Here is a 24,003-nt window from a genome sequence, read left to right on the forward strand (position 1 = left end):
ACAAACTAATACTATTATAACAAACTAATACTATTATAACAAACTAATACTATTATAACAAACTAATACTATCCCTCTCATTGCTCTTTACATTGACATATAAACCACCTCATGGCAAAAAAATTGTTTTATCGTATGGCACAGCAATTTGGGAAGCGCTAAAAATTACACTTGAAACAGCCTTTATCGAGAATTGAAAAAACCCAGAAAAATCTTGACTCAATCACCCGAGTTAACATTTTTATACCGGAGTGAACTCATCCACACTGCTCTAAGTATACACTGCAGCCTTACTTTCCAGAGTACATCTGATGAATATCATCGGGTCTAGTTGCTTTGGGTCCAACAGCATTTTCAGCCAGGCAGAACACAGCATGCAGATTGTCCTTAAAACCCTGAAACACAAACAGGATATAGATGTGACTGTAGCACACGTTGCAGATATGTTTCTGCACTTGGGCTGGCAGTACAGCACACACTCTTTACTGAACAGCACAATGCCATCACACGGGGTGAATGCTGCAAGTGTTGAAAATAACACATTGAATTTTCAGGTAAGCATGATATCGCACTGCTGCCACAGTCCTGCCTCAGACACGTTTTCAAACAGATCAGGGCTGAAATAGGCTACGGTAGCCAAAAAACCAATTAAGGGACCCTTCTCCCATGCTGCTGTGAGCCCTCTGAAAGGAAGTGGCCTCCCAGAGACAGACCAACCCCTAGTGCCCCAGAACAATTAAAACAAAACCCTGGTTACAAGGTCAAAAGATGCTGCACCCACAGCCTGATACTCAGGGGGAGTTTCCCTCCACAATAGCAGCTTTTTAAAGAATTTGGAATGTGCTGAGAGCAGTCGTCCCTCATTTACCTGCATTGACAGGCTGCTTTTACAGTGTGGGAATGTCTCCCATTAGCCTTCCAGCATCTATAGCCTGTCCACAACCTTGAGTTGGGGAGCAAACACTCTCTGGGTATTAACTGACCATTCCTCTTCAAATCCTGCCAGCTACTTCGTACACACTTAGGGTTTGGGCCACGGATTTGATCCCAGCAACCGGGTCCCAATCCGAAAACCAAAGATCCTGCCCAATGTGCTACAGGGATCCATGATGTAACTGAACAGTCATAAATCTCGTCAACCCTAAAGGATAGGAATGAGCACATTTCAAAATAGAAAACATCCAGAAGAGTGGGCAGGACGAGAGATGCTACAGGTATACAGGTTAGGGAAATGAGAAACGTAAGCAATTCACTTTGGTGGGTTGTCCAGCGTGGCAGTTCACTTGACAAGGAGAAGGGAAACATATTCAACAAAAGGAAAAGTTAGTTTAACGGGCAACTAGATGTAACTGGGGGGGACGGTGCACGGCACTGTTGTAATGTCACTGGAGTAATTATGCTGAAGATCAGGCTTTGAAGACAAGGGCTCAAATACCATTCAGCAACTGGTAGAACTTCAAGTCAACAAATACTAATCTAGCATTGTAAGTTTGCTTACCGAGACTAAGACAATGACAACTTTTGATGAGATAGTAGGAACTGCAGATGCTGGAGAATCTGAGATAACAAGGTGTGGAGCTGGATGAACACAGCAGGCCAAGCAGCATCAGAGGAGCAGGAAGGCTGACGTTTCGGGCCTAGACCCTTCTTCAGAAATTTCTGAAGAAGGGTCTAGGCCCGAAGCGTCAGCCTTCCTGCTCGGCCTGCTGTGTTCATCCAGCTCTACACCTTGTTATCTTGACAACTTTTGATTGTTGTTTTAAAAATATCTGGCTCGCTAATGTCCTTTAGAGAAGGAAATATGTCATATTTACCTGGTCTGCTCTACATGTGACTTCAGACACACAGCAATGTGCCTGACTGTTGACTGCCCTTCGAAATGGCCCTAACAAGCCCATCAGCACAAGGGCAATTAGAAATGCACCAAATGGTTTTGCCAGTGATATTTATATCCCTCAAAAGGAAAAAGTTTAAAACAACCAAATGTTTTAACAGCCATAACTATTATACCTGTTGTGTGGTTCCAACATGATCCACAGCATTAGAGAACCCACAAGAGCTACTGAGTGCCCATTTCAAGTTAGCCTTCATATGCCACCTGGATAACATCTAGCAATTAGCAATGATGCATGGGCAGACAGAGCCACACAATGACTGAGTTAGATGTGGTCTGTTATTCTGAAATACGAAGAGGAAAATTCTGAAAGGAGATGAGGTTCACTGGGATAAGTGCATAAATATGTTAAAAGGGGAATCAGAAGCAAAGAGGGACATAAAGAAACACACTGACACAGATGTAAAACATAACAGTACGATGTCTTTTCCAAATGTTGACCGTAACCAAAGAGTTAATTACCATAGTAGTACCTGTGCTCAAATTAGAGGATGGCCACTCTGACTACTTCCAGCAATACATACAAGCGAAGGTGTGTGCACCATGCCCTCCCGATACTAAATAAACATAGACACAATATGTAACTCATATCAATTTGTTTGAAATCTGAAGTCTTGAACAGGCCAAAAAGAACCAAAAGCAAAAGATTCCAGAAACAGATAGTATTTACCTCAAAAAGCAAGAGGTTACCTGACAGAGCCCACATGAAAGTCTATTAATTACAGAAAATTCAGAGTAAAGTTTGAGCATGGATAAGAAATTAGATTGAGGATAGAAAACAATTCCTTTAATAAATTTGTAATATTTAAGAGTGAGGATAATACTGAACTTGTAGGTGTCATATGGTAGGAGTTGGAGAAAATATTTAAGTGACTTTTGCAATGGCAGATGAAATGCATACAGACAAATAGAGACATAGAGAGAGAAAACAAGCAGCTCACATACAATGCATGTGCTACAGAAATAGACAAGGACACAAAGACTTAACAGTCTCAGTGGACTTGATGGACAAGCTGTCCAACCAATGCAGTCAACAATTAGAACAGCAGAATAGAAGTCCACCACAAGTGTCCCGTTTTGACTGAACTCTAAGTACAGTGACTAGATTTGTCATTGACTCATTTAAGAGACACATAACAGGAGCTGCAGAGAAGAGCCACAAGGTTTGATTTAGAAAAGAATGAAACTTGGGACCACAAGTTTAAAACAGTAAAGAAAAAGTTAGGATTGTCACCAGGAAGTTTCTATTCATACTGACTCTTCAACATGGAATGGACAACAAGACAAAATGGAAGAAAAAATCCTAGAATAATTTAGGAAGCAACTGGATACTGCATTCTGGATGGACTATCTCAAGTGGGCTGAACAGCTTCATTCTTACCTACCCTCTGATTTTATAGCCACAAACTGGCTATTCTCCTGCACAGGATGCTTATGACACATGACATTGATGCCCTCCTGTATAACTCAGCAATTCACTGAACAGTACACTGGATCACAAAGGCATTTTGTAAGAATGTGCTATTCTTGTTGGAACCTGCACTGCACTCTCCCATCTTGGGCAGGTACGTATTTTACAGCCACTTTTGCTCAACAGTTCTGGAATTGGTGTCTCATTGGGTCAACAGTGAGACAGGAAGGTTTTGTTCAGTTTGTGCAGACGACCCAAATTGCTGAAAAGAATATTGAACTTTCTCTTATTTAATCAACATATCCTGACAGTGACAGTGAGCCAAAATCTCCCATGAACCAGTTGCTACAAATACAGCAACACCTGCAAGGTTATTCACGGAGAACTGAACAATGTCAACTTGGGATGTTGGGTAGGAATCTTGTTCAATTCAGTTCTACTCCACAGGAGATTAGAACAGAATGAAGTTAAAACAGCATACAAAGGTTAAGTAGTGTGTATAATATTAACCAGGCCAGAATGATCTCTTGGACTATTATAATCATGAATCAGCAAGTCAAGATAAGCGGCGAACTGCAATAAAAGTACAACCAAAGCAAGTGCTCTCCCACTGGCACACAACACTAAAATAAAATACAGCAGATTCATCATTTTAAGTGCAAATTGACTGTTGAAACTTCCAAGTCATTATCTGCCAAAATGATTTTGCCCTGGGGTCAGAGAGGAACTTCCTCAATACTTTCCCCAATTCTGCCTGGACGTTCTTTAATCAGGTTTGCTGGCGACAGATCACATGATTTTCACGTTAGGTGGAGTGCCTATAAGGTATTGTGTAGAATGGCTGTAGAATTAACCAGAGGTCTTTTCATATCCATCACAGTTTGTATTAAGTTAAATTGGGTGCAATGGTCCAAATCAATACTGGACTGCAGCACATTGAGGTTCTCCCTTTCTCTCTCAGCCCAGAATTTAATTTCACTTTCTTTCAGTGTCAGAGTGAGGATCAAATCTGGTTTCAGGCTGCAGCAGCATAACATGAAATAGATTTGCGCTGATAACGCAGGTGTACAGTAAATGGAAGACTAGTTCTCTGCTACAGAATACAGGCCACTGAGCTACTGTGTTCAGTGATAAGGGATACTGCCTAGAAGATCAGTTGTCCCTTCTGTGGAACAAAGACCAACTCCTTCACATTAGCACAGCATGGCAGACCTGAGCCCTGTAAAGCTCAAAGAGAATGTCGACAGGCACAGTTGTCAGAACATTATAAGTTTCTGAATCAATATTTCTTCCTACGCAACACAAATACAGGAAAAATATTAAGTTATGGAGCACTCACTTGTTTCACAGCAGCCTTAAAAGCCCCAAGTATAGCGGCTGCTCCACCACAATCTCTCTTCATTCCTGGCATGGTGGTCTACAAAAGAATATGTACAACATAAATCTTACATTTGTGCATTCCGCCCCCTCCTCCCGTGGTGACATTTAAAATAGGAGCTTCCTATGTAAACTCAACATGCTATGACAGCTTTTTCCTACCTAATACGGCTGTTCATCACTGGAAGAAAGCCAGAACTACAGTGCAACAGGGAAATAGTGACCCAACCAGTCCAGGTCAGCACATTCTGATCAGGAGGAATCATGGACCTAATTACATTTAGACACAATGACCCCAGATCCTGAACATGCAATTTCAGGTGACTAGCTTACAATGACACTTTCCATTATTGGAATTTACAACAGAAATATAAAGGGAAAGAATAAATGAGTTTAAAATAGCAGCTGAATTAAGTCTGTGCATCTCAGTCCAAGTAACCCTTCCCGCTAACCCCACATATTATTTGATCTCAAAATGCCATAAGCAAGGCTGCAGGAGCTTAACAAGTATTTTAGATCCTACGTAAGATAATGACAAAACAAGCCAGTAGTTTTTTATGTGCTTTATCAGGCAAGAACTTTGCACTGATTTGACAACAAAGTCGGCTTCACCCGATATGAAGACCAGAGGTCAAGTTACAAAACGCAAGGTACAGGCTGTCTTTAAGATTCTCCTTAACTGTAATGGGCAAGTCATCAACTCTTAGCTGAAGCACTAAGTAATATTCTCATGGCAACAGACTCTTTCTTGGGAATAATGAATGGGGAGCAGACATTAATTGGAGTCCTGTGGTGTACAAACATTAGGGTGCAGCACAGAGTCCTGACTGATCTGCTTTTGCAGTAGTAACAAAGTGCATGATAATAGGAAAGACAGACAATGGAAGCATTATACAGCTGGGAAATGATTTGAAGGAAAATTTACTTGCTTAATATCACTACAATACAAAACCAGTGCTAAGGACTGTCATGCATTTTGCACTTAAAAGAGGTAGGGTTCAAATGTAAAGTCTACACGTGAGCTTCAGAATCCTTTCTACATGCTGATTGACGAGAAATAAATATGAAAGAGAAGGACAAAGCAACAGCCAACGTAGATAACAAGAAAACTAACCAAGTATTAAGTGAACTTAATCAGGCTATTGCTACGCAGTGGCTGCTAATGGTGCTCCTCTTAACAGGAGATCCTTTCTGAAAAAATGGATTGATGGAGATTCGCTAAACTAGCCGTTAGCGTTGGATCAGGTCCAGATCTGCTGTTCCTGGGTGTGATTTGCCAGCACAGCAATTCAGGCTGGCTAGTTGATACTGAGTGAGAGACATCTTCCGCAAAATGGTGATCAGCTGTGGTACTGGTGTAGGTTATTTGTCTAGGACCATCAGAGTAACTTTCCAATTTGTTGCAATGTTCATTTGACCTTGACTGGATAGCTAAGTTGTAATTAATTCTTCTCCCATCCTTTCAAATTTGCCCTCTCTCTGGAAAACCTGAACTTGAAGTTGCTACTTTTTCCCCACACTGAAAGATGAAGAAGTATATAAAATTATGAGAGGCATAGATTGGGTGAATAATCGAACTCTGTTTCCCAGGGCAGAAATGTCAAATACTAAGCGGCATAGTTTAAAGGTGAGAGAGGAAAGGTTTAAAGATGTGCAAAGAAATATTTTTACACAGACAGTGCTAGGTGCCTGGAACACGCTGCCATGTGATGTGGTAGAAGCAGTTGGCAACATTTAAGAGGCATTTAGACAGACAGGGAATAATGGAATATGGACTATGTGCAGACAGATGGGATTAGTTAAGAATGGCATCAATCTAAGCACAGACATGGTGGGACAAAAGGCATGTTCCAATGCGTACTGCTCTATGTTCTAAAGTGTATTTGCAAACTGATATTATCTCTTATCTGAGGAACAGTTGCTCCCAAGATTTTTGGATAAAAGATTCCACCCTGTTTTGTCAGTGCTACATTCCCCTGAGAGTCCATCACCCCCTACATTTTCCCAAACAGCATACTTGTTTGGGATGGGGATATCCAAAGGAGACTGCTGCAATACCTGCCTACCCTTACTACTTTTCCTGGAGGTAACCCATCTACCTGACTGTATCTGTGGTTTTTCTCGCTTCCTGAAACCGCCATCCATTACACCCCCAGCATCTGTAAATTCCTCATTGCCTCTAACTGCCGCTCCAACTGATCCAAGCAATCCAGTAGGATTCGCAACTAAACACACTTCCTACAGACATCATCAGTAACATGGAAATTTTCCCTAATCGCCCACATCCGACAGGAAGAGCACATCACTCTACTAAAGGCCATCTGTGTATTTTAACAAACTATAGACCCAGAAAATAGCAAAGTCTTAACTGCTCTAAGAACACTGCTGTAGGATAACTTAGCACTTATGTTATACTCTTTTTAAGAAAATTTAATCAAAAGACAGATCTCAATAAAACATATAATCAAAAATCCCCACTCTACTCACTATTGTAGATTTACAAAAGAAAGTAAGTCTACACTTTAGAAAAAGCCACTTAGGAGTTCCCCTGCAAAGCTCCCCACACAGGTGTCTCCAAGGTCAGAGGCAGGAAAGGGGAAAGGAAAGGAGAAAGGAAAGGGGAAAGGGAAAAGGAGAAAAGAAAGGGGAAAGGGAAAAGGGAAAAGGAGAAAAGAAAGGGGAAAGGGAAAAGGGAAAAAGGAACGAAGGAGACATCTTCAGACTCACATCCAGGAAATGGTCCTGGTATGTACAGCTAGTACTGGAAATAGGGTCAAGTGCCTGGACCGGAAGGGGATGCTATAATTTGGCATCACTGTGGAGATGGAATTAAAGGGCTGACAGATCAGGGTTGGGATGTAGAGTCTGATAACATGAGGTAAGGAAGATGGTAAATGCCCGTAAAACCCATCTCCCCAGATTTGAAATAAATTACTTTAGACTTATTCTTGGAAAATAATTGCAATTGAATTTTCAGAAACTGATAAAGTATTTTTTGGTTCTAATACTGGCTTCTTCATTCATCCCAGACTAAGGGTGTCATATAATACTGAAGTGGGAAACTCTGTATAGAGGGTGGTGCCCAGTAGAAATGTCCCAAACTCAATTCTCTTCAGATCTTTTATAGCAAAAAGAAGATTACAATGACTCTTAGGTCTACTTAGGTAGAAATGCTAACTAGAAAATGCTTCCTCAGTGGAATGTAAATGTTTCTGTGCCTACGTTTCCCAGAACCTGCCACACTGAAATTCCTACCTTTCCTTTAATGCTCAGGCCTCCTGTATCATATACAATGCCTTTGCCAACCCAGGCGATGGTCTGTGTAGCACCTTCAGGTAAGTAACTGAGAACTGCAAGTGCAGGCGGATATACTGCTGCCTTCCCAACACCATATATACCTAGAAATGATCAAAGAGAAGCGAATATTAAACTTGATTCCCATCTTCAGGACTATACTGCTCCTGCCAAATATCTACTGCATGTTGTGAAAAAATACATCTGGTATTGCTATTCACAACTCAAAGGCAGGGATAAGAGAATAGAAAACTACCTCCGAATCCTTGTTCCTTCAGCTCCTCACCCCGGATAATGGTGGGAACAATCCCTAGTGCATTCCCAACCATCTTTATTTCCTGCAAATAAAATATCCATTAGAGCGAGTAAAGTTTCAATAACAGGCTCTGCTGTTGACGTAATAAGTGCATTACCTAGCATGGTTTCGAGTCATGCACATCATGATTCAACCCCTGGTTGGCTGATCAGCAGGGACAATATTACAGCCTTGGCATCCTGAACTAAATAGAGAAAAAAAACCAGCCAAAGCTCCTAGACCTGATCTTTAATCACGAAAGAACACACCTTTTTGTTTTTTTTGCTTTGGATTGTGGACCAAAATGTAACTAAGAAACAGTTTTAAAACACGACTGCGGAAGGAGATATTGTAATTTTAAAATAAGTAATTGGAACAAATTGTGAGCTGTGTTAACGCTGTTGCTTTTTTGAAGTGGTGGGGGAGGATGTTTGAGACCCAAATGCAGCATTGCTGTGTGTTCAAGGCAAGTTTTACACTGAGACAGACTGTTGATTGTTCTTTCAATCAGGACCAGTAAGCAGGTCAGACATTATCAACATGACGACAACTGTCTGATTGGCTGTTGTGCAGGTGAACTGCCTACATGTGAATAATACAGTGGCAGTATGTCACAAGACTGCAAAAATACAGCATCGCTCTCTCACTCACTCGCAGTGAAGTAACCAAGAACTGAAAGATAGCTAGCTATTCTCTTGAACCATTTGCTATAAGCTGTTGCCTCTAAGAAACTGAACAGTGTGCCAATTGCTTGTATCTTCAGCAAAGAACTGAAAGGACGTTGTCAATGTGATCAGAGACTAGAAGGACTTGAAAGAAGCAAAAGGGACACCTCATTGAATCCTGTGGACTGTATTCTCCTAATTTTTTGTCTAACTTCATCCATAACTTCAAGGTTTGTCTTTGTATGTATGTGTACGCAGGGTTTTAGTTAGGGGTAAGAGTTTAAATTAGCAGAGTTATAAGTTGACAAATCACATTTTGTTTGCCTATGTTTAGGATTGCTTTGCTTGTAATAAATAGTAGTTCTTATTAAGGAGACACCTGCTCAGTGTTCCTGTTAATTTGGGCCTATCAGACAGGGAAATTGGGGATTTTGAATAAGTTGATTAAATCTTTAAACTTTTTTACGATGACCCTGGGAGTAGTGGGGCTCAAGTATTAATGCGCTTTCCCAAGTGGGTCATGATAGGAGACATTTTCTCAAAAGTGAAGAATTGTGTGTGCATATGGATGTCGAGTGAAAGCAGATTTGAGTTCTGATATTGTCCATTGTCAAATACCTTTCCAAAGCAAACTCTCTGGGACTCTCACAAAGCATGGTCAACAGATTGATGGCGACACAAGACTGGAATACAATGGATGAGTATAGCTGGAAGACTAAACTCTATATCACCCAGATTCCTACTTGCACATGCACAATGTCCCAGCTGTGCTTACCACAGCACCATCCTATTCTCCCAGGCATTACCACTGAAATTCATGGGCTGAGCTTGTGCCATCAGGTGAAAATTCACAGCAGTGGCTTTCCACAAAATTCCAACAATTGTAAACATCAAGCAAAGACTACACCATGCACTGCTGGAATATCAAGTAACAATGAATAAAGGGTAAACACTTTATATAAACCAAACTCATGATCCTTGAATAATCCTCATCTCCATCATCCACTGGCAGCAGCATGGAATTAACCCCCTACGTAAAACATTTGTGTTTACAAAACTCACACTGAAAGTGATTCTACATCAAGTTTCAGCTGTCTGACTTTTAATTGCAGAAAGAGGCCACCAAACTATTAAATTAGATCTGTATCTTATCAAGTACCCGTCTTGGTTCCATAGCCTTTAACAGCCTATTGCCTAAGTGCCACTGGGTCTTAATGACTGACAGTGCTTTTTCCAATCACAACTTAGAAAACCAACTGAGACAGTACATCAGGATTAGATGATGGTCACTCACCTCGAGAAAAATATCAGTGTTCATTTCATTGCAGGGTGTGTCCACAATGCGAGCTGCAAGACGGATTCCATCAGCAGCACTTGATAGACACTACAAATAAGACAGCACATGAGTGAAGCAGAAATCCTGACAATCCCAAAGTACTGTGTTGCATACTTACTAATCACTTACGAGTTGAGCTCAGTTTACAATGTGATACAGTGATGCTAATCATGCAGGTTCAGTCCTTGTACCAGCCATGGAAATTCATGAGCACCATTCCTCATACTGGCAGAATGGTAGACTTCAGATACAAACAGCTGAATTACATCTCTCTGAAGGACACAGAGATGCCTACAGTCCTTGGGGACTTGGGTGAGATGAGAACAAAAGGTTGTTCATTCACTCAGCCTCAGGAAATGTCCACAATTGTTTGAGCATAGTAGAGTTTTAACATATCTCTACCCCAACACGATATGTAATGCATTGATCATGGCTGCACTTGGGGGACAGTCAACAAACATATTAAGGTTTTGTCTTAACCATTACTGCTAGGTGCACAGGATCACAACAACTGCTCATGTCAGGATAAATACCAAAACAAGCTAGTTACTTGAATGGTCTGCTTCAAATGATGTAAATTCTAGCTAATTGAAAACGCTAATTCACTAAAAACAGTAATGGAGCATGAGGCACTTCTGCTTTACTCCTAGCCTTACAAAAACGGGGCATATTCACTGGTAACATCAAATGAAACCAGGCCACTGTCAATTGTTATTCCAGTATTTCTTAAAACTGAAGTGAGAAGGAAACCAAAGCCAATAAAATTTCACAGCACAGAATGATAAGCAGCAGCTTCTAGATCATATGGTAAATTGAAGTATGGGTTGAAATTCATACAAGTGGAGATACTATCACTGAGTCATGGCAACACAACATTAGTGGCTGAAGCAATTAACTCATCATCATTTAAGAAAAGGTTTGGTGGCTGAATGCAAAGGGAATAAAGGGATATGGTGGTGTAGTCGAGTCGGGTTAAACATATTGCTTTGGTTTCTCTGCTTCCCTCACCACAGATGCTGCAGGTCTGCTGTATGTTTACAGTCTTTTCTGTTTTTATTTCAAACTTCTAACATCTGCAGTATTTTTGCCTTTTCTATTATTCTGTTGCTTTGATTTCTATGTAATTCATCAGCACATTGTAAATACCATCTGAAAACCTTCACAATCACAGCACCAAGTTTAGCCGGAGCTAGCATCTGTGGAGAGGAATTCAGAGTTAAAATTCAGGTCAAGTGACCCTTCTTCAGAACTGACAGCATCTTTTGGTTTTTGTCTAGATTTTCTGATCAATTACCTCGAGCGTTGTTTCTTCAATTGGACCATTGTTCTGTCCGACCAGTAGGAATTCCACTGTGACCACACGTTTGTCTGTGCGTCTCGAGGCGCTGGATCGGCGGGAAAAGAGGGGAAACGCCCTTGCAATCGCACAACCGGAAGCAAAAACGTCAGAGCGCGCGCATACCATCTAAAAGAGAACAGGAAAACATGTCAACGCTGAGTCTTGTCACTTCAATTTACCACCTTGCTTGTTTCCTGAATGTTCCACTCTCTCTCCACATTACATTTAATTCAAAACCATCTTGTGCAAGCAAATAGATTCTGCTCCAGCTATTCCAATCTCAAGCTACAGAATAAACATTATCCAATGTCCTCTGTCTTCCTACTTTTCTCCGGGGTAGATTGTGGGAAAATCCTGGGAATAAATCCATTGATAAAAGTTTCCAGCTGAGTGGCCCAGAGATAAAGAACTTTCAATGTAATCCTTCCTTCCCCTGTCCTTAGGGATTGAAGTTGCAGCCTTTGCATCAAAGGACTACCAGACAGCCTTCAGCAGGAAGTAAACCCTCAGTTATTTGTTTCCACTAATAAACCAGGAATGAAGGTAACTTTCAATCTTTCCAGGATGGCTGAAGTAATTTATCAAAGCTCTTTAATTAGTTTAGAACAAATCTTGAAACCAAGTCCTTCTCTTTTTAAGTTCTCAACCTACTCTCAGGTCTCAAAGCCACTGACCATTGTTGGAATATTGGTCGAAAAACACCGACAGCCTTTTGTTACCTTACTTTGCATCCATTCATCATATGTGATCTTGTACAATGAACTTGTCACACATCACATACAAATTCAATGTTTTAATCATGACCAAGAGAACTAACTCTATACTCCCTAGCCCCAGGGTGTTGAAGTTTAGTGCAAATCCCAAATATACATTGGATGAGTTTGACTAAATTAAACTGAACAGGAAGCAGCAAGTGAGAACAAGACCAGGTGTAGATATGATGCTGCCTCTGCCACAGCTCATACTAGGCAAAGTACTGGAGAGTTGGATTAGAATGACAGAAGCTCCAGAGACAGCAAATAAGTCGGTAAGAGTACATAAACAAGGGACCAAGAGAACAAGTGAAACTGCCCCAGAGACAGCAAGTGCACACAACGAATGAGGTTGACAATGAAAGGACAAATGACGAGCAAAACTGTGAGTGGGAGAGAAACTAAGATACAGAGAACGAATCTCAAAAAAGGATAGTGAAGGAGCACGAAGGAAAAATATTGGGGATTCTTAAAGCACTGGACAGTGTAGATGAGAAAGTGTTTCTCCTTCTGGGCGAGTCTAGGACATAATCTCAGAATAGGGGTCGCATATTTAAGACCCAGGTAAGGAGGCATTTCTTCAGAGAGTAGTAAATCTGTGGAATTCTTTACCACAGGAGGCTGTTCAGGCTGGGTCGTTAAGTATACTAGAGGCTGAGATAGATGGATTTTTAATCAGTAAGGCAATCAAAGGTATTAGGGGAAAGGCAGGAAACAGGATTATCAGATCAGCCACGATCTCACTGAACGACAAAGCAGACTCGATGAGCTGGAAGGTGTATTTCTGCTCCTAAGTCTTATGTTCTTATGAGAGTAAATAGGCCAATTAAGTGGAGCAAGAGAGAGATGGTGGGGAAGAGAGAAAGAGAGATCAGGGCATAGAGAGAAATCACTGAAGAAACATGAAGCACAGGTTAGGACACAAACATGAGTAATTGCAAGACCAACGACCAAACTAGATGGTAAAAAAATCAGGTGGATGCACAGATATCCACAGGATTGATCAAGGCTCGTGGTGGGACAAGAAACCCATAAGAGTAACAACAAACTAATAGTACAGAGAAGGCATACAGAATCAGAAGGAAATGCACACAAAGAACAAAGGCTCAGAAAATTCATTTTCGCAAGTATCTAAATTCTAGTGCTAACCATGCACTTAGCACATTCTAGACATCACACTGTCACTGATGAAAAATAATTACTTGCTTCAAAAGAAAATTTAGTCACTCACACTGATTAAAGTCTCTTGCAATTTACAAATTCCTGTATGTGATCTCATCAGATCAATCAATTACAATTATCCTGCTTTGACTCCTGACAGCAGCGACCTCAAAACAGCAGGCCATATTATTAGGACAGAAAACAACTGCAGGAAATGGGTATATTCCTTTAAGAATAACTTTAAACGGTGTTGCACACAATCCAAACATGAGACATTTAGACAAAAGAATAAATATTTCAGGAAATCTTGGCGAACATTTCTATTCAAACACCCCCCATTCACCCATCCCCGTGTAGTGTGTTCAGGCACCAGTAGTTACCAAAATGCAGCGATTCACTCCTCCAGGCAGGCTGCTTCGCACCAGACGAGTGAGAAATGGTGCTGCTGATGGGCTGTTGTGCCGACTGACTCGAGAGGGTAAGGCAGCCACTGTGGCATACGTCAGGTACAGGGGGCAGTTGTCTGTCGGGTTGGGGTTGAGAGTGCCCAGCGCCGTCTGCCAAGCCTGCAGAAAGAAAACAAAGACCTGCATTTATATATGGCCTTTCATGACCCCAGGAAGACCCAAAGTGCTTCACAGCCAATAAAGTACTTTGGAATAAAATAAAGAACTAGGGATGCTGGGGATCTGAAACAAAAACATATTACTGGAGAAACTCAGTACACCTGGCAGAATTGGTGGTAAGAAAGTACAGTTAACATTTCAAGTCCGATGACTCTTCACCAGAACTTTGGAGGACTGTTGTCATGTTGGAAACAGAGCAAGAGCCCTGGAAAAGCAAAGAGATCAGGGTAATCTGTTAAATGATATGGGATGAGGGATTAATATTGTCCTGGACACTGGGAACAATTCCCGCACTGTTTTGCAAATGGTGCCAAGGTTTTTTAATGCCTACAGGACAGGGCATACGGCTGCCAATGAACCACTATAACAACTCAGGGCCTTCACTATGGCTGAAATATCAAACCTGAAGGATTTAACTTGCAAAATATCATTATCGCTAATGCACCAGGATTACAGGAAGTTGTTGAGTCCAAGGCTATGAACATATATAGTGTAAAGTGCCTCTTGTTCCAGCTTCTGGATGTTTGAAACTAGAATGCTTGAAGAGACAGAGGAATTGGGTTATATCCAGCAATTACGTAAATTGTGCACATTCTCACTGGAAGAAGAGAAAGGGTTGACCAGTGAAATCGTTACTGATTGTAAAGGATCAAGATTATGCAGAGCATTACAAACTGTTTCAGCTTTGTCCGAAACAGTAAAACCACAGAACATGATATGCACCTGAAGGAAAGGACATTTAAATCTAATCTGTGGAAACACTATAGAGAATAATCAATGGAACAGGGTCTTTTGGGAGACAATGGAAACAGATAGCACTGATCTACTTGAGCATTAGTAGAATTATTACAAAAAGCAACATTTTGGGGGGGTTTGAGAGTATAGTACAGGGAGTGTAGCACGATTAGGAGGTTCAAGTGACTTTTGGGCCCAGTGTTTGCAAAATACTCCACAGCTAGGGATTTCCATAATTCTAGGTCTGTTCCAAATTCATAGCGTGTTGTGCCTCCAACTTATTGGCAAATCTATAACTGCTCTCAGTGATGAGATGGTTCACTTCACAGCCATATGTGCGTCACTCATGGTGTGGTAGTTGATGTTGAATGCTGCATCACTTGTGAATGCTGACATTGGCTCGCTGTTTAGTGATGTTGCTGCTTTTCCAGCTCAGCGGCAGGTCAAGTATAGACTCTGTTGCTTCTCATTTGCTGATCGGTTTTAAATTCAATGACGTCTGACCTTACAGACTTAGCTTCATCAACTGAGCTCCAAGTGTCAATTCACATTTACCCTTTCAATAATTCAGACGAGAGTGAAGTTTGTTCGTTCCAGTGTTATCCTCCTACCTGAGCATCAGTGAGTTACTTAGTTCCTCCTGGTCACTTTGAGGGTGTATTTGATTGATAGAGTTGCCTCACACTTTCCTCTGTTCAGTAGCATTGCAGGCACATTATGTCAGCCTCAAAGGCTGCAGATCTGAGTGACAGTAAAGCAAGGCGTCTCAATATTTCACAAGAGACTGACGTGTCTTTCAATAAACCCACACCTCCATCTGTAATTGGCAATGAACCACTGTTCCATGAATTTCTTGAATTCTCTGGAGACCAAATGTGTTCCACTGTCGCATATTGTTCCTGCTCAGTGAACAGATCTTGCACTGTGGAAATCATCACTGTGGCTCTTAAATTATTCACCCTTTAGATAGAAGGGAACTTTGAGCAGTTCATCAGCAAACACGACATATCATTCTGGTTACAGAAAGAACAAATCTGTTTCATGGTCTTGGTAATACTTCAGTCATTATCACCTCTTTCTGATGTTTATTTCTGTATTTCTGGCATACATCGCATGTAAACATCACACCGAGTCTCTGTCAGGCCTATCCTGTACGCAGCTGATCTGGCTCAGAGCTTCCATTTCTTCATTTCTTCTTATTCACCTCTACATCAGTTGCTGACAGAGCCTTTACAACTCTGTTTTGCTGGTGTTACAGTCACAAGGTGATGCATCTTTATTCTTTGCCCTTGTATCACATCTTCTTGTAGTGTCAACTGAAAGGGGGCATCTGCCAACACCATCTATCTTCCCAGCTTATATTTCAGACTGAACTTGTAACTCTGAAGGTAACCTCTACAAACTTGTTGCTACTCAATGCAGATTGTTCTGTCAATCTGCTCTAATGGACAATGATCACTCTCCTCTTTGCAATGTTGCCATTGAGTAATGAACGAGAACCAAATGACAAACGCTCTCTACACTGGTAGATCTGGTCTCAGTTAATGCTAGTGCTTTGGATGTGAATATATCCACTTTTCCCATTTGTACCAGAGCTGCTCCCAGTCATTTTGTAGAAGCACAGTGACAGGTTTCTCTCTGTTGGACTGTGACAGATTGGTCTCTTCATGTGACTCTGATCACTGGTACCCAACATCAACTCTCACAGGTTGCTGTGCTCCAACACGTGAGATATGAAAGAACACACATATTGGATGAAACATCTCAACTCTTGTCCTTTGGAACTTGCATCTCAGAGATGGCTGGTAAATTTTCATCTTAATTTTCAGCTTAACTCAGTCAAACATGTAAACCTTTCAGAAGAAGTGCCGTTTTGTCATTTTGCCACACGTTTGCCTGTGTTTAGCTTCATCTCAGCTTTTCTGCTTCTCTCCATGTTTTTGATGTTTTTCATCTACACCTTAGACGTGACTATCATACAACATCAAAAGAAATAGTTGGCTGTATTAGGGGAGATGGTGACACAGTGGTAGTGTCACTGGACTAGTAATCCAGAGGCCAAGGCTAACACTTGGAGGACTTTGACTCAAATTGCACCATGGCAGCAGATGGATCTTCAACTGAGCTAACAAAATCCAGAATTGACTAGAAGATATAGGAGCAGAATTAGGCCATTTGGACCATTGAGTCTTATCCATAAGATGACGGATATGTTTCTCAACCCCAGGCTCCTGCCTTCTCCCCATAACCTTGATCCCCTTACTAATCAAGGGTCTATCTCTGTCTTAAATACACACAATGATTTTGCCTCCACAGCCTTCTGTGGCAATGAACTGCATAGATTAACCACCCTCTGGCTGAAGACATTGCTCCTCATCTCAGTTCTAAAGGGTCACCTCTTCACTCTGAGGCAGCGCCTTCGAGTCCTATTCTCTCCTACTAGCGGAAACATCTTATAAGCCACAGTCACACAACATGGAAACAGACCCTTCAGTCCAACCAGTCCACGCCATGTTCCCAAACTAAACTAGTCCCACCTGCCTGCACTTGGCCCATATCCTTCCAAACCTTTCATGAAGTTATCCAAATGTTTTTTATACATCGTAACTGTACCTGCATCCACCATTTTCTCTGGCAGTTCATTCCACATGCGAAGCACTCTGTATAAAAAAAGTAGCCCCTTGTGTCTTTTTTGAAATCTTTCTCCTATCACCTGAAAAATAGGCTCCCTAGTTTTGAACTCCCCACCCTAGAGAAAAGACCCTTATCATTCTCCTTATCTATACCTCTCATGATTTTATAAACCTCAATGAGATCACTCCTTAACCTCCTACACTCCAGTGAAAATAAAAGTCCCAGCCTAATTTTATATCTGAAACCCTCCATTCCCAGCAACATCGTGGTAAAAACCAAAAGAACTACGGACGCTGAAAACCAGGAACAAAAACAAAGTTGCTGGAAAAGCTCAACAGGTCTGGCAGCATCTATGAAGGGCAAAACAGAGTTAACGTTTCAGGTCCAGTGACCCTTCCTCAGAAGACCCAAAACATTAACTCTGTTTTTACCTTTACAGATGCTGCCAGATCTGCTGAGCTTTTCCAGCAACTTTGTTTTTGTTCCTGTAATATCCTGGTAAATCTCTTCTGAAACATCTCCAGTTTAATAATATCAATCCTATAATAGGGTGACCAGAACTGCACATAGTACTCCAGAAGGGGCCTCACCAACGTTCTGTATGACCTCAACATGATGTCCCAACTCCTGTACTCAAGGGTCTGAGCAATGATGACACACATGCTAAACACCTTCTTAACCACCCTGTCTACCTGTGATACAAATTTCAAAGAATTATGCACCTGAACTCCTAGGTCTCTCTGTTCTACCACACTACGCAGGGCCCTCCCATTAATTGTATGAGACCTGCCTTTGTTTGTTTTATCAAAATGCAATGCCTCATTTTATCCAAATTAAACTCCATCTGCCACTCTTCAGCCCATTAACCCAATTAATCAAGATCTCTGTAATCCCTGATAACCTTCTTCGCTGTCCACTATACAACCAATTTGTCTGTCATCCACAAACTTACTAACCATGCCTCCTATATTCTCATTCAAACCATTTATGTGAATGTCAAACAAAAGTGGACGCAGCACCAATCCCTATAGAACAATGCTGGTCACAGGTTTCCAGTCCGAAAGACAACCATCTACGACCATTCTCTGTCTCCTACCATAGAGAGAATTTTGTATCCAATTGACAAGCTCACCCTGAATCCCATGTGATCTAACTTTACTAATTAGTCTACCATGCAGAACCTAGTTAAAGGTTTTACTAAAGTCCAAGTAACAACGTCTAACACTCTGCCCTCAACCTTTATAGTTACTTCCTCAAAAAACTCAATCAATTTTGTGAGACACAATTTCCCTCGCACAAAATCTGAACTCTCATTATCACCCTTTTGAAGTCCTTCTACTTGTCAGTTATCCCTTTACCTGTGAATAGTCTACTCCAATCAACTTTTGAAAGTTCTTGTTTTCATACCTTTAAAATTTGCCTTACACCAATTAAGAACTTTAACTATTATGGAAGACTTATGCTTTTCCATAACTATTTTAAAACTAATAGTTTTATGATAACTAGTCCCAAGTGTTCCCCTACTTATACTTCAGTCTCTTGCCCTGCCTTATTTCCCAAGAGAAGGTAAAATTTTGCTCTCTCTCTAGTAGGAACATTTACATATTGATAAAGAAAATTTTCTTGAACAGATTTAATGGTGGCTCAGTGGTTAGCACTGCTGCCTCACAGCATCAGGGACCTGGGTTCAATTCCACCCTCGGGTGACCGTCTGTGTGGAGTTTGCACATTCTCCCCGTGTCTGCGTGGGTTTCCTCCGAGTGCTCCAGTTTCCTCCCACAGTCCAAATATGTGCAGGCTAGGTGGATTGGCCATGCTCAATTGCTCGTAGTGTTCAGGGACGGTACCACTTATGTGGGTTATAGGGGGATGGGTCTGGGTGAGATGCTCCAAGGGTTGGTCTGGACTTGTTGGGCCGAAGGGCCTGTTTCCACACTGTAGGAATTCTATGATGAAATTCTTCACCATCCAAGCCATGTCCATTCTATCCAGGTCTCTCCGTATTCTGTAAGTTTCAATATGATTCGCCCTTATCCTTCTCAACTCTAGAATCCTCAACCACTCCTCAGATGACAAGCCTTTCATCCCCAGGATCATTCTTGTAAACCACCTCCAATGTCAACACACCCTTCCTTACATAGGGCACCCAAACCTGCTAAGTATTCCAAATGCGGTTGGACCAGAGGCCTATACAGCCTCAGCAGTACATCTCTGCTCTTTTATTCTAGCCTCATTGAAAAGAATGCTAACACTGCATTTGCCTTCCTAACTGTCAATGAACCTTAAGAGTATCCTGAACTATGACTCCTAAGTCCCTTTATGCTTGAGATCTGAAACCTTGCCCCATACAGAAAGGTCTATGCCTCTTCTTCCAATCAACATGCATAATCTTACATTTTCCCACATTGTATTCCATCTGCCATTCCTTTGCCCACTCTGCTAGTATGTATAAGTCCTTCTGCAGCCTTCCAGCTTTCTCAACACTACCTGTCCCTCCACCTATCTTTGTGTCATTGGAAGTTAATCTCTGTGATACTCTCCCGGTCGCTATCATTGATTGCTGCAAAAACCCATCTGGTTCACTAATGCCCTTGAGGAAAGGAGATCACATTAATTTGGATCTGGAGTCATATATAGATCAGATTTCCTCTATGGTCGCCATTAGGCTAGGTTTTAATGCCAGATTTTTTTCATTAAGTTCATATTTCACAATCTGCCATGGTAAGATTCGAATCCATATCCCCAAAATTCTAGCCTGGGTTCAAGATTACTAGTTGAGTAACATTACTACTTTGACTCTGCCTCCCAAAGTGTGCTGTGCTCCAAATGAACTGATCTTGCAGTTTTTCATCTGTGTCCTTAAATTTGTACTTTCCAGTTGTACGTTTCAAACCTGTTACATAATTGTCAACAAGCTGACCTGATTCCTCCCTCAGTTTTTAAATTCACTTCCATAGAACCCATTTGTTGACTTTGGCTGGAGATGTGTGCCATTTTCTTTAAAAGGCTGTTTGGGTTTCTGCTGTTGCCTTCACCCACTTCTAGCTATTAAACAAATTTAATACTTTGTGCCTACCTAAAAATGAGATAGTTGAATCTTCCCTCTTCACTATTGTCTTTTAGAAGCCACTGAACATCAGTCCGCACTTTTGTTTATGCTTCTCAGGTGCCTCCAGGAGTCACCAGCTTTCTATTTCATCATGAGCTGGAAACGTACATTCAATACTCTGCCACTATTTTGGATTGGTTATTTAATCCAATTCAGCGTCAAAATGGTTCAAAAGGTTTGGGCAATAAGGCAACCCGATGCACATTCACAAAATATTTGGTTCCTATTTCTTTGCAAACTATATATCATATCACTATTGTGAAGAACGAAGTCAAATTAGGTAGACTTTGTTCTTTTTGTGTCTATCAATTCACGTGTGATTACAGTTTTACAGGCATAATTGGGGATCCAGGAAAGGTACTTTGACCTTTGAAATGTGAACAAGTCAGAAGTAATCTTCGGGCCTGCCTGTAACCTTGACTTTACTCATTTCTGATAACTGACTTTTTAAGTGAAGTGTGATCAAAGTATTAACAAAATAGCTTTGAAAGCTGGGATATTTTTGGTAGCCATGGGAGGGTTAGGGGATAAGACAGCCAATGGATCTGGAACAATTTCCAGAGAGCTAGGAGTGGATTATGACCAGCAGTGGGAATGGTGCAAAAGGTCACTGCTCTTCAGGTGGGAGCATCATGTCATGGACCACCAGTGTAAAGGCAGGAACACCCTCTACCTGATACTCCAGCCAAACTCTAGCTGCTCCAGTATCATATTGATCACATGCCTTCTGTCAAATGTCAGTCACCAGGAATCTGTCATGTGGAGGTGCTGGTGTTGGACTGGGATGGACAAGGTCCACCTTTAGTTCTCTCAGGACAGTGACTTGAAAGGAATTAGGGGATTTACATATAGATGTTAATTAATTAAAACCTTCTAACTGATTAAAAATTTAACAGCATCTTAGGTTTGTTTAGTATATCCTCATCAATGGTGTGAACGTTTGATCTTTTACTTATGAATCCTGTGTCTGATACCACCTCTCTCACTGACACCTGGAGGAGGAGTAAAACTCCGAAAGCTCGTGTTTTCAGATAAACCTGTTGGACTATAACCTGGTATCGAGTGATTCCTGACCAGGAATGTGAGCAAAGTCAGGCCAAAAGATCCCGGAAAGCGCTCTCCCGGGTGCTGTTCACGGTTCAGTCACCCGAGTACATTCGATACACACAAAGAAGGAAAATGTGCCATAAAGGGGTGAGGGAGCATTAAAACAAACCAGCCCCCAGAACAAGAGAGCTGACGTTTCGGGCCTAGACCCTTCTTCAGGCCAAGCAGCTTTCCTGCTCTTCTGATGCTGCTTGGCCTGCTGTGTTCATCCAGCTCTACACCTTGTTATCTCAGATTCTCCAGCATCTGCAGTTCCTACTATCTCTGAGCCCCCAGAACAATGTCAATAATACAGTGAGGATTAGCTTTGCAGGTACCGAGCGTTGTACTGACCTACAGAGCCTCCGCTAAACTTCAGCAGCAGCCGATACCCTGCACACCCCAAACCCCGGGAGCCCCTTCAAAGCTCTGGGCCCCTTACCCCGTCCTGTCCCGTCCCCTCTCACCTCCTCCGACACCTGGGGCAGCAGTTTGCCGCTGATCTCCTCCCAGCGCAGTTTCTGCAGGTTCGGCAGCTGCCCCACGATCAGAAGTGGCCGGTTCGGGGGCTCCGACTGCCCGGAGGCCGCTCCGAACCTCAGCTCCACAGCCGCCATCTTCCTCCTGGCCGGCAGTCCACTCCCCGCCCCGTGTCCCGACAGCTCCCTCGGCCCCGCACAAAGGTTCCGGGAGGGGGAGGGACCGAGTCCCAGTCACACCTTCATCCTCATCCCCTACTCACCTCCCCATCTACACCAAACATTGTCCTCACACTCTCTCTCTCATCCATCCTCACTCACAATTTTATTCACTACACTCTCATCTCCACCCTCACTCACCTCCCCAATCCCTCCCTATCTACATCAACCATTATCCTCACACTCACTTACCCCATTCTCTCATCCATGCTCATTCACTTACATCCTTATTCACGACACACTCACCTGCACCCTCAACTTCACTCACCCCACCCTCATCTTAACTCACGTACCTCTCTCATCCTCATTCACTTTCTCACTCTTTCACCTCCACCTTGCACCTAACCCTCACACACTCAACAGACACACTGCTTTTTGTGGGTGACACAATCATACCAAGATTGATATCTGAACCTCTCACCTTCATAGTAGTTACAGATTAGTACAGGTTTAGCAATCATCAATTACTATTAAAACAATAGCATTGTAATAAATTTCAAGGTTCCTCAGTGGTCTCTGTGAGTCATGAGCAGAATGAAAACATGAACTTAATAACAGGAAAGAAAATGTAGATTTATTCAAAGTTAGAGGATGAAGCATGTTGAAATATTTTGCATACAGGAATAAATTCTCAAAGGCAACATGTGGGAAATACGCAAGGGACCTCTATTCATTATGGGCACTCACCTGGATTTTTAATTCTGTGCACCTGAACATTTGGAGTTTTGCATCCAGATCTGGTCATCCTACTATAGGAAGGATGTTATTAAACTGGAAAGAGTGCAAAAATGATTTCCAAGTAATTTACTGTCACTGGGAGATTTGAGTTATAAGGAGAGGCTGGATAGGCTGGGACTTTTTCCCTAGCACGTCGGAGGCTGAGGAGTAGCCTTACAGAGGTTTATAAAATCATGAGTGGCATGGATAAGGCAAATAGCCAAGGTCTTTTCCCCAGGGTATGGGAGTCCAAAACTAGAGAGCATTAGTTTAAGGTGAGGGGGGAATGATTTAAAAGGGACTTGATGGGCAGCTTGTCACGCAGCGGCTGGTGTGTATATGGAACAAGCTGCCACAGGAAGTGGTACAGGTCAGTACAGTTACAACATTTAAAAGACATTTGGACAGGTACATGGATAGAAAAGATTGGAGAGATATGGGCTAAACGCAGGCAAATGGGACTGGTTAAATTTAGGAAACCTGGTTGGCATGGACATGTTGGACCAAAGGGTCTGTTTCTGTGTTGTATGACTATGACTTTTTAGCTGCAGCTGACTGAGTGATAACATGGAGCTGGTCAGCATGAGGGTCTGAGTGACTACATAGGGGGTGGTCAGTGTGTGGGGCAGGGGGGTAGTAGTGGGAGTCAGTGTAGGGGTGGGGGGGTCAGTGTAGAGGTGGGGCCAATGCAAGGGCAGGGTCTGTGCAGGTGCAGACACTGTGGGGGGTGCAGTCAGTGTGGGGGTGATCAGTAAGATGGTCTATTTGTCAGTGTTGGGGGACACAGCGTGTGGGTCTATTTGACACTGTGACGGAGTTAAATGGCCAACCCCAAGGCTGAAATGCATTTGTCAGCTTGAAACAGGGCTGACCT

At 42.0% G+C, this 24,003-nt stretch overlaps 2 protein-coding genes across 2 annotated transcripts in view; one reads left to right on the top strand and one right to left on the bottom strand.

The window, feature by feature from the left end:
• Positions 1 to 11,652, top strand: part of LOC109918787 (piezo-type mechanosensitive ion channel component 1-like) — a 33,519-nt gene extending 21,867 nt beyond the window's left edge. Inside the window, exons 6-7 of the mRNA XM_048608638.1 lie at positions 9,035 to 9,166; positions 11,550 to 11,652. The gene's annotated coding sequence lies outside the window, so the exon portion shown is untranslated. The remainder of the gene's footprint in view (positions 1 to 9,034; positions 9,167 to 11,549) is intronic.
• Positions 1 to 22,391, bottom strand: part of npepl1 (aminopeptidase like 1) — a 28,442-nt gene extending 6,051 nt beyond the window's left edge. Inside the window, exons 1-8 of the mRNA XM_020518729.2 lie at positions 22,182 to 22,391; positions 13,905 to 14,090; positions 11,567 to 11,737; positions 10,231 to 10,320; positions 8,233 to 8,314; positions 7,938 to 8,080; positions 4,645 to 4,722; positions 295 to 395 (exon numbers count right to left, since the gene is read on the bottom strand). Coding sequence (XP_020374318.1) covers positions 295 to 395; positions 4,645 to 4,722; positions 7,938 to 8,080; positions 8,233 to 8,314; positions 10,231 to 10,320; positions 11,567 to 11,737; positions 13,905 to 14,090; positions 22,182 to 22,331 — 1,001 coding nt within the window. The 5' untranslated portion in view covers positions 22,332 to 22,391. The remainder of the gene's footprint in view (positions 1 to 294; positions 396 to 4,644; positions 4,723 to 7,937; positions 8,081 to 8,232; positions 8,315 to 10,230; positions 10,321 to 11,566; positions 11,738 to 13,904; positions 14,091 to 22,181) is intronic.
• Positions 22,392 to 24,003: the final 1,612 nt, after the last annotated feature.

The sequence above is a fragment of the Rhincodon typus genome, chromosome 19 (genome assembly GCF_021869965.1).
Source record: "Rhincodon typus isolate 14 chromosome 19, sRhiTyp1.1, whole genome shotgun sequence".
Lineage (NCBI taxonomy): Eukaryota > Metazoa > Chordata > Chondrichthyes > Orectolobiformes > Rhincodontidae > Rhincodon > Rhincodon typus.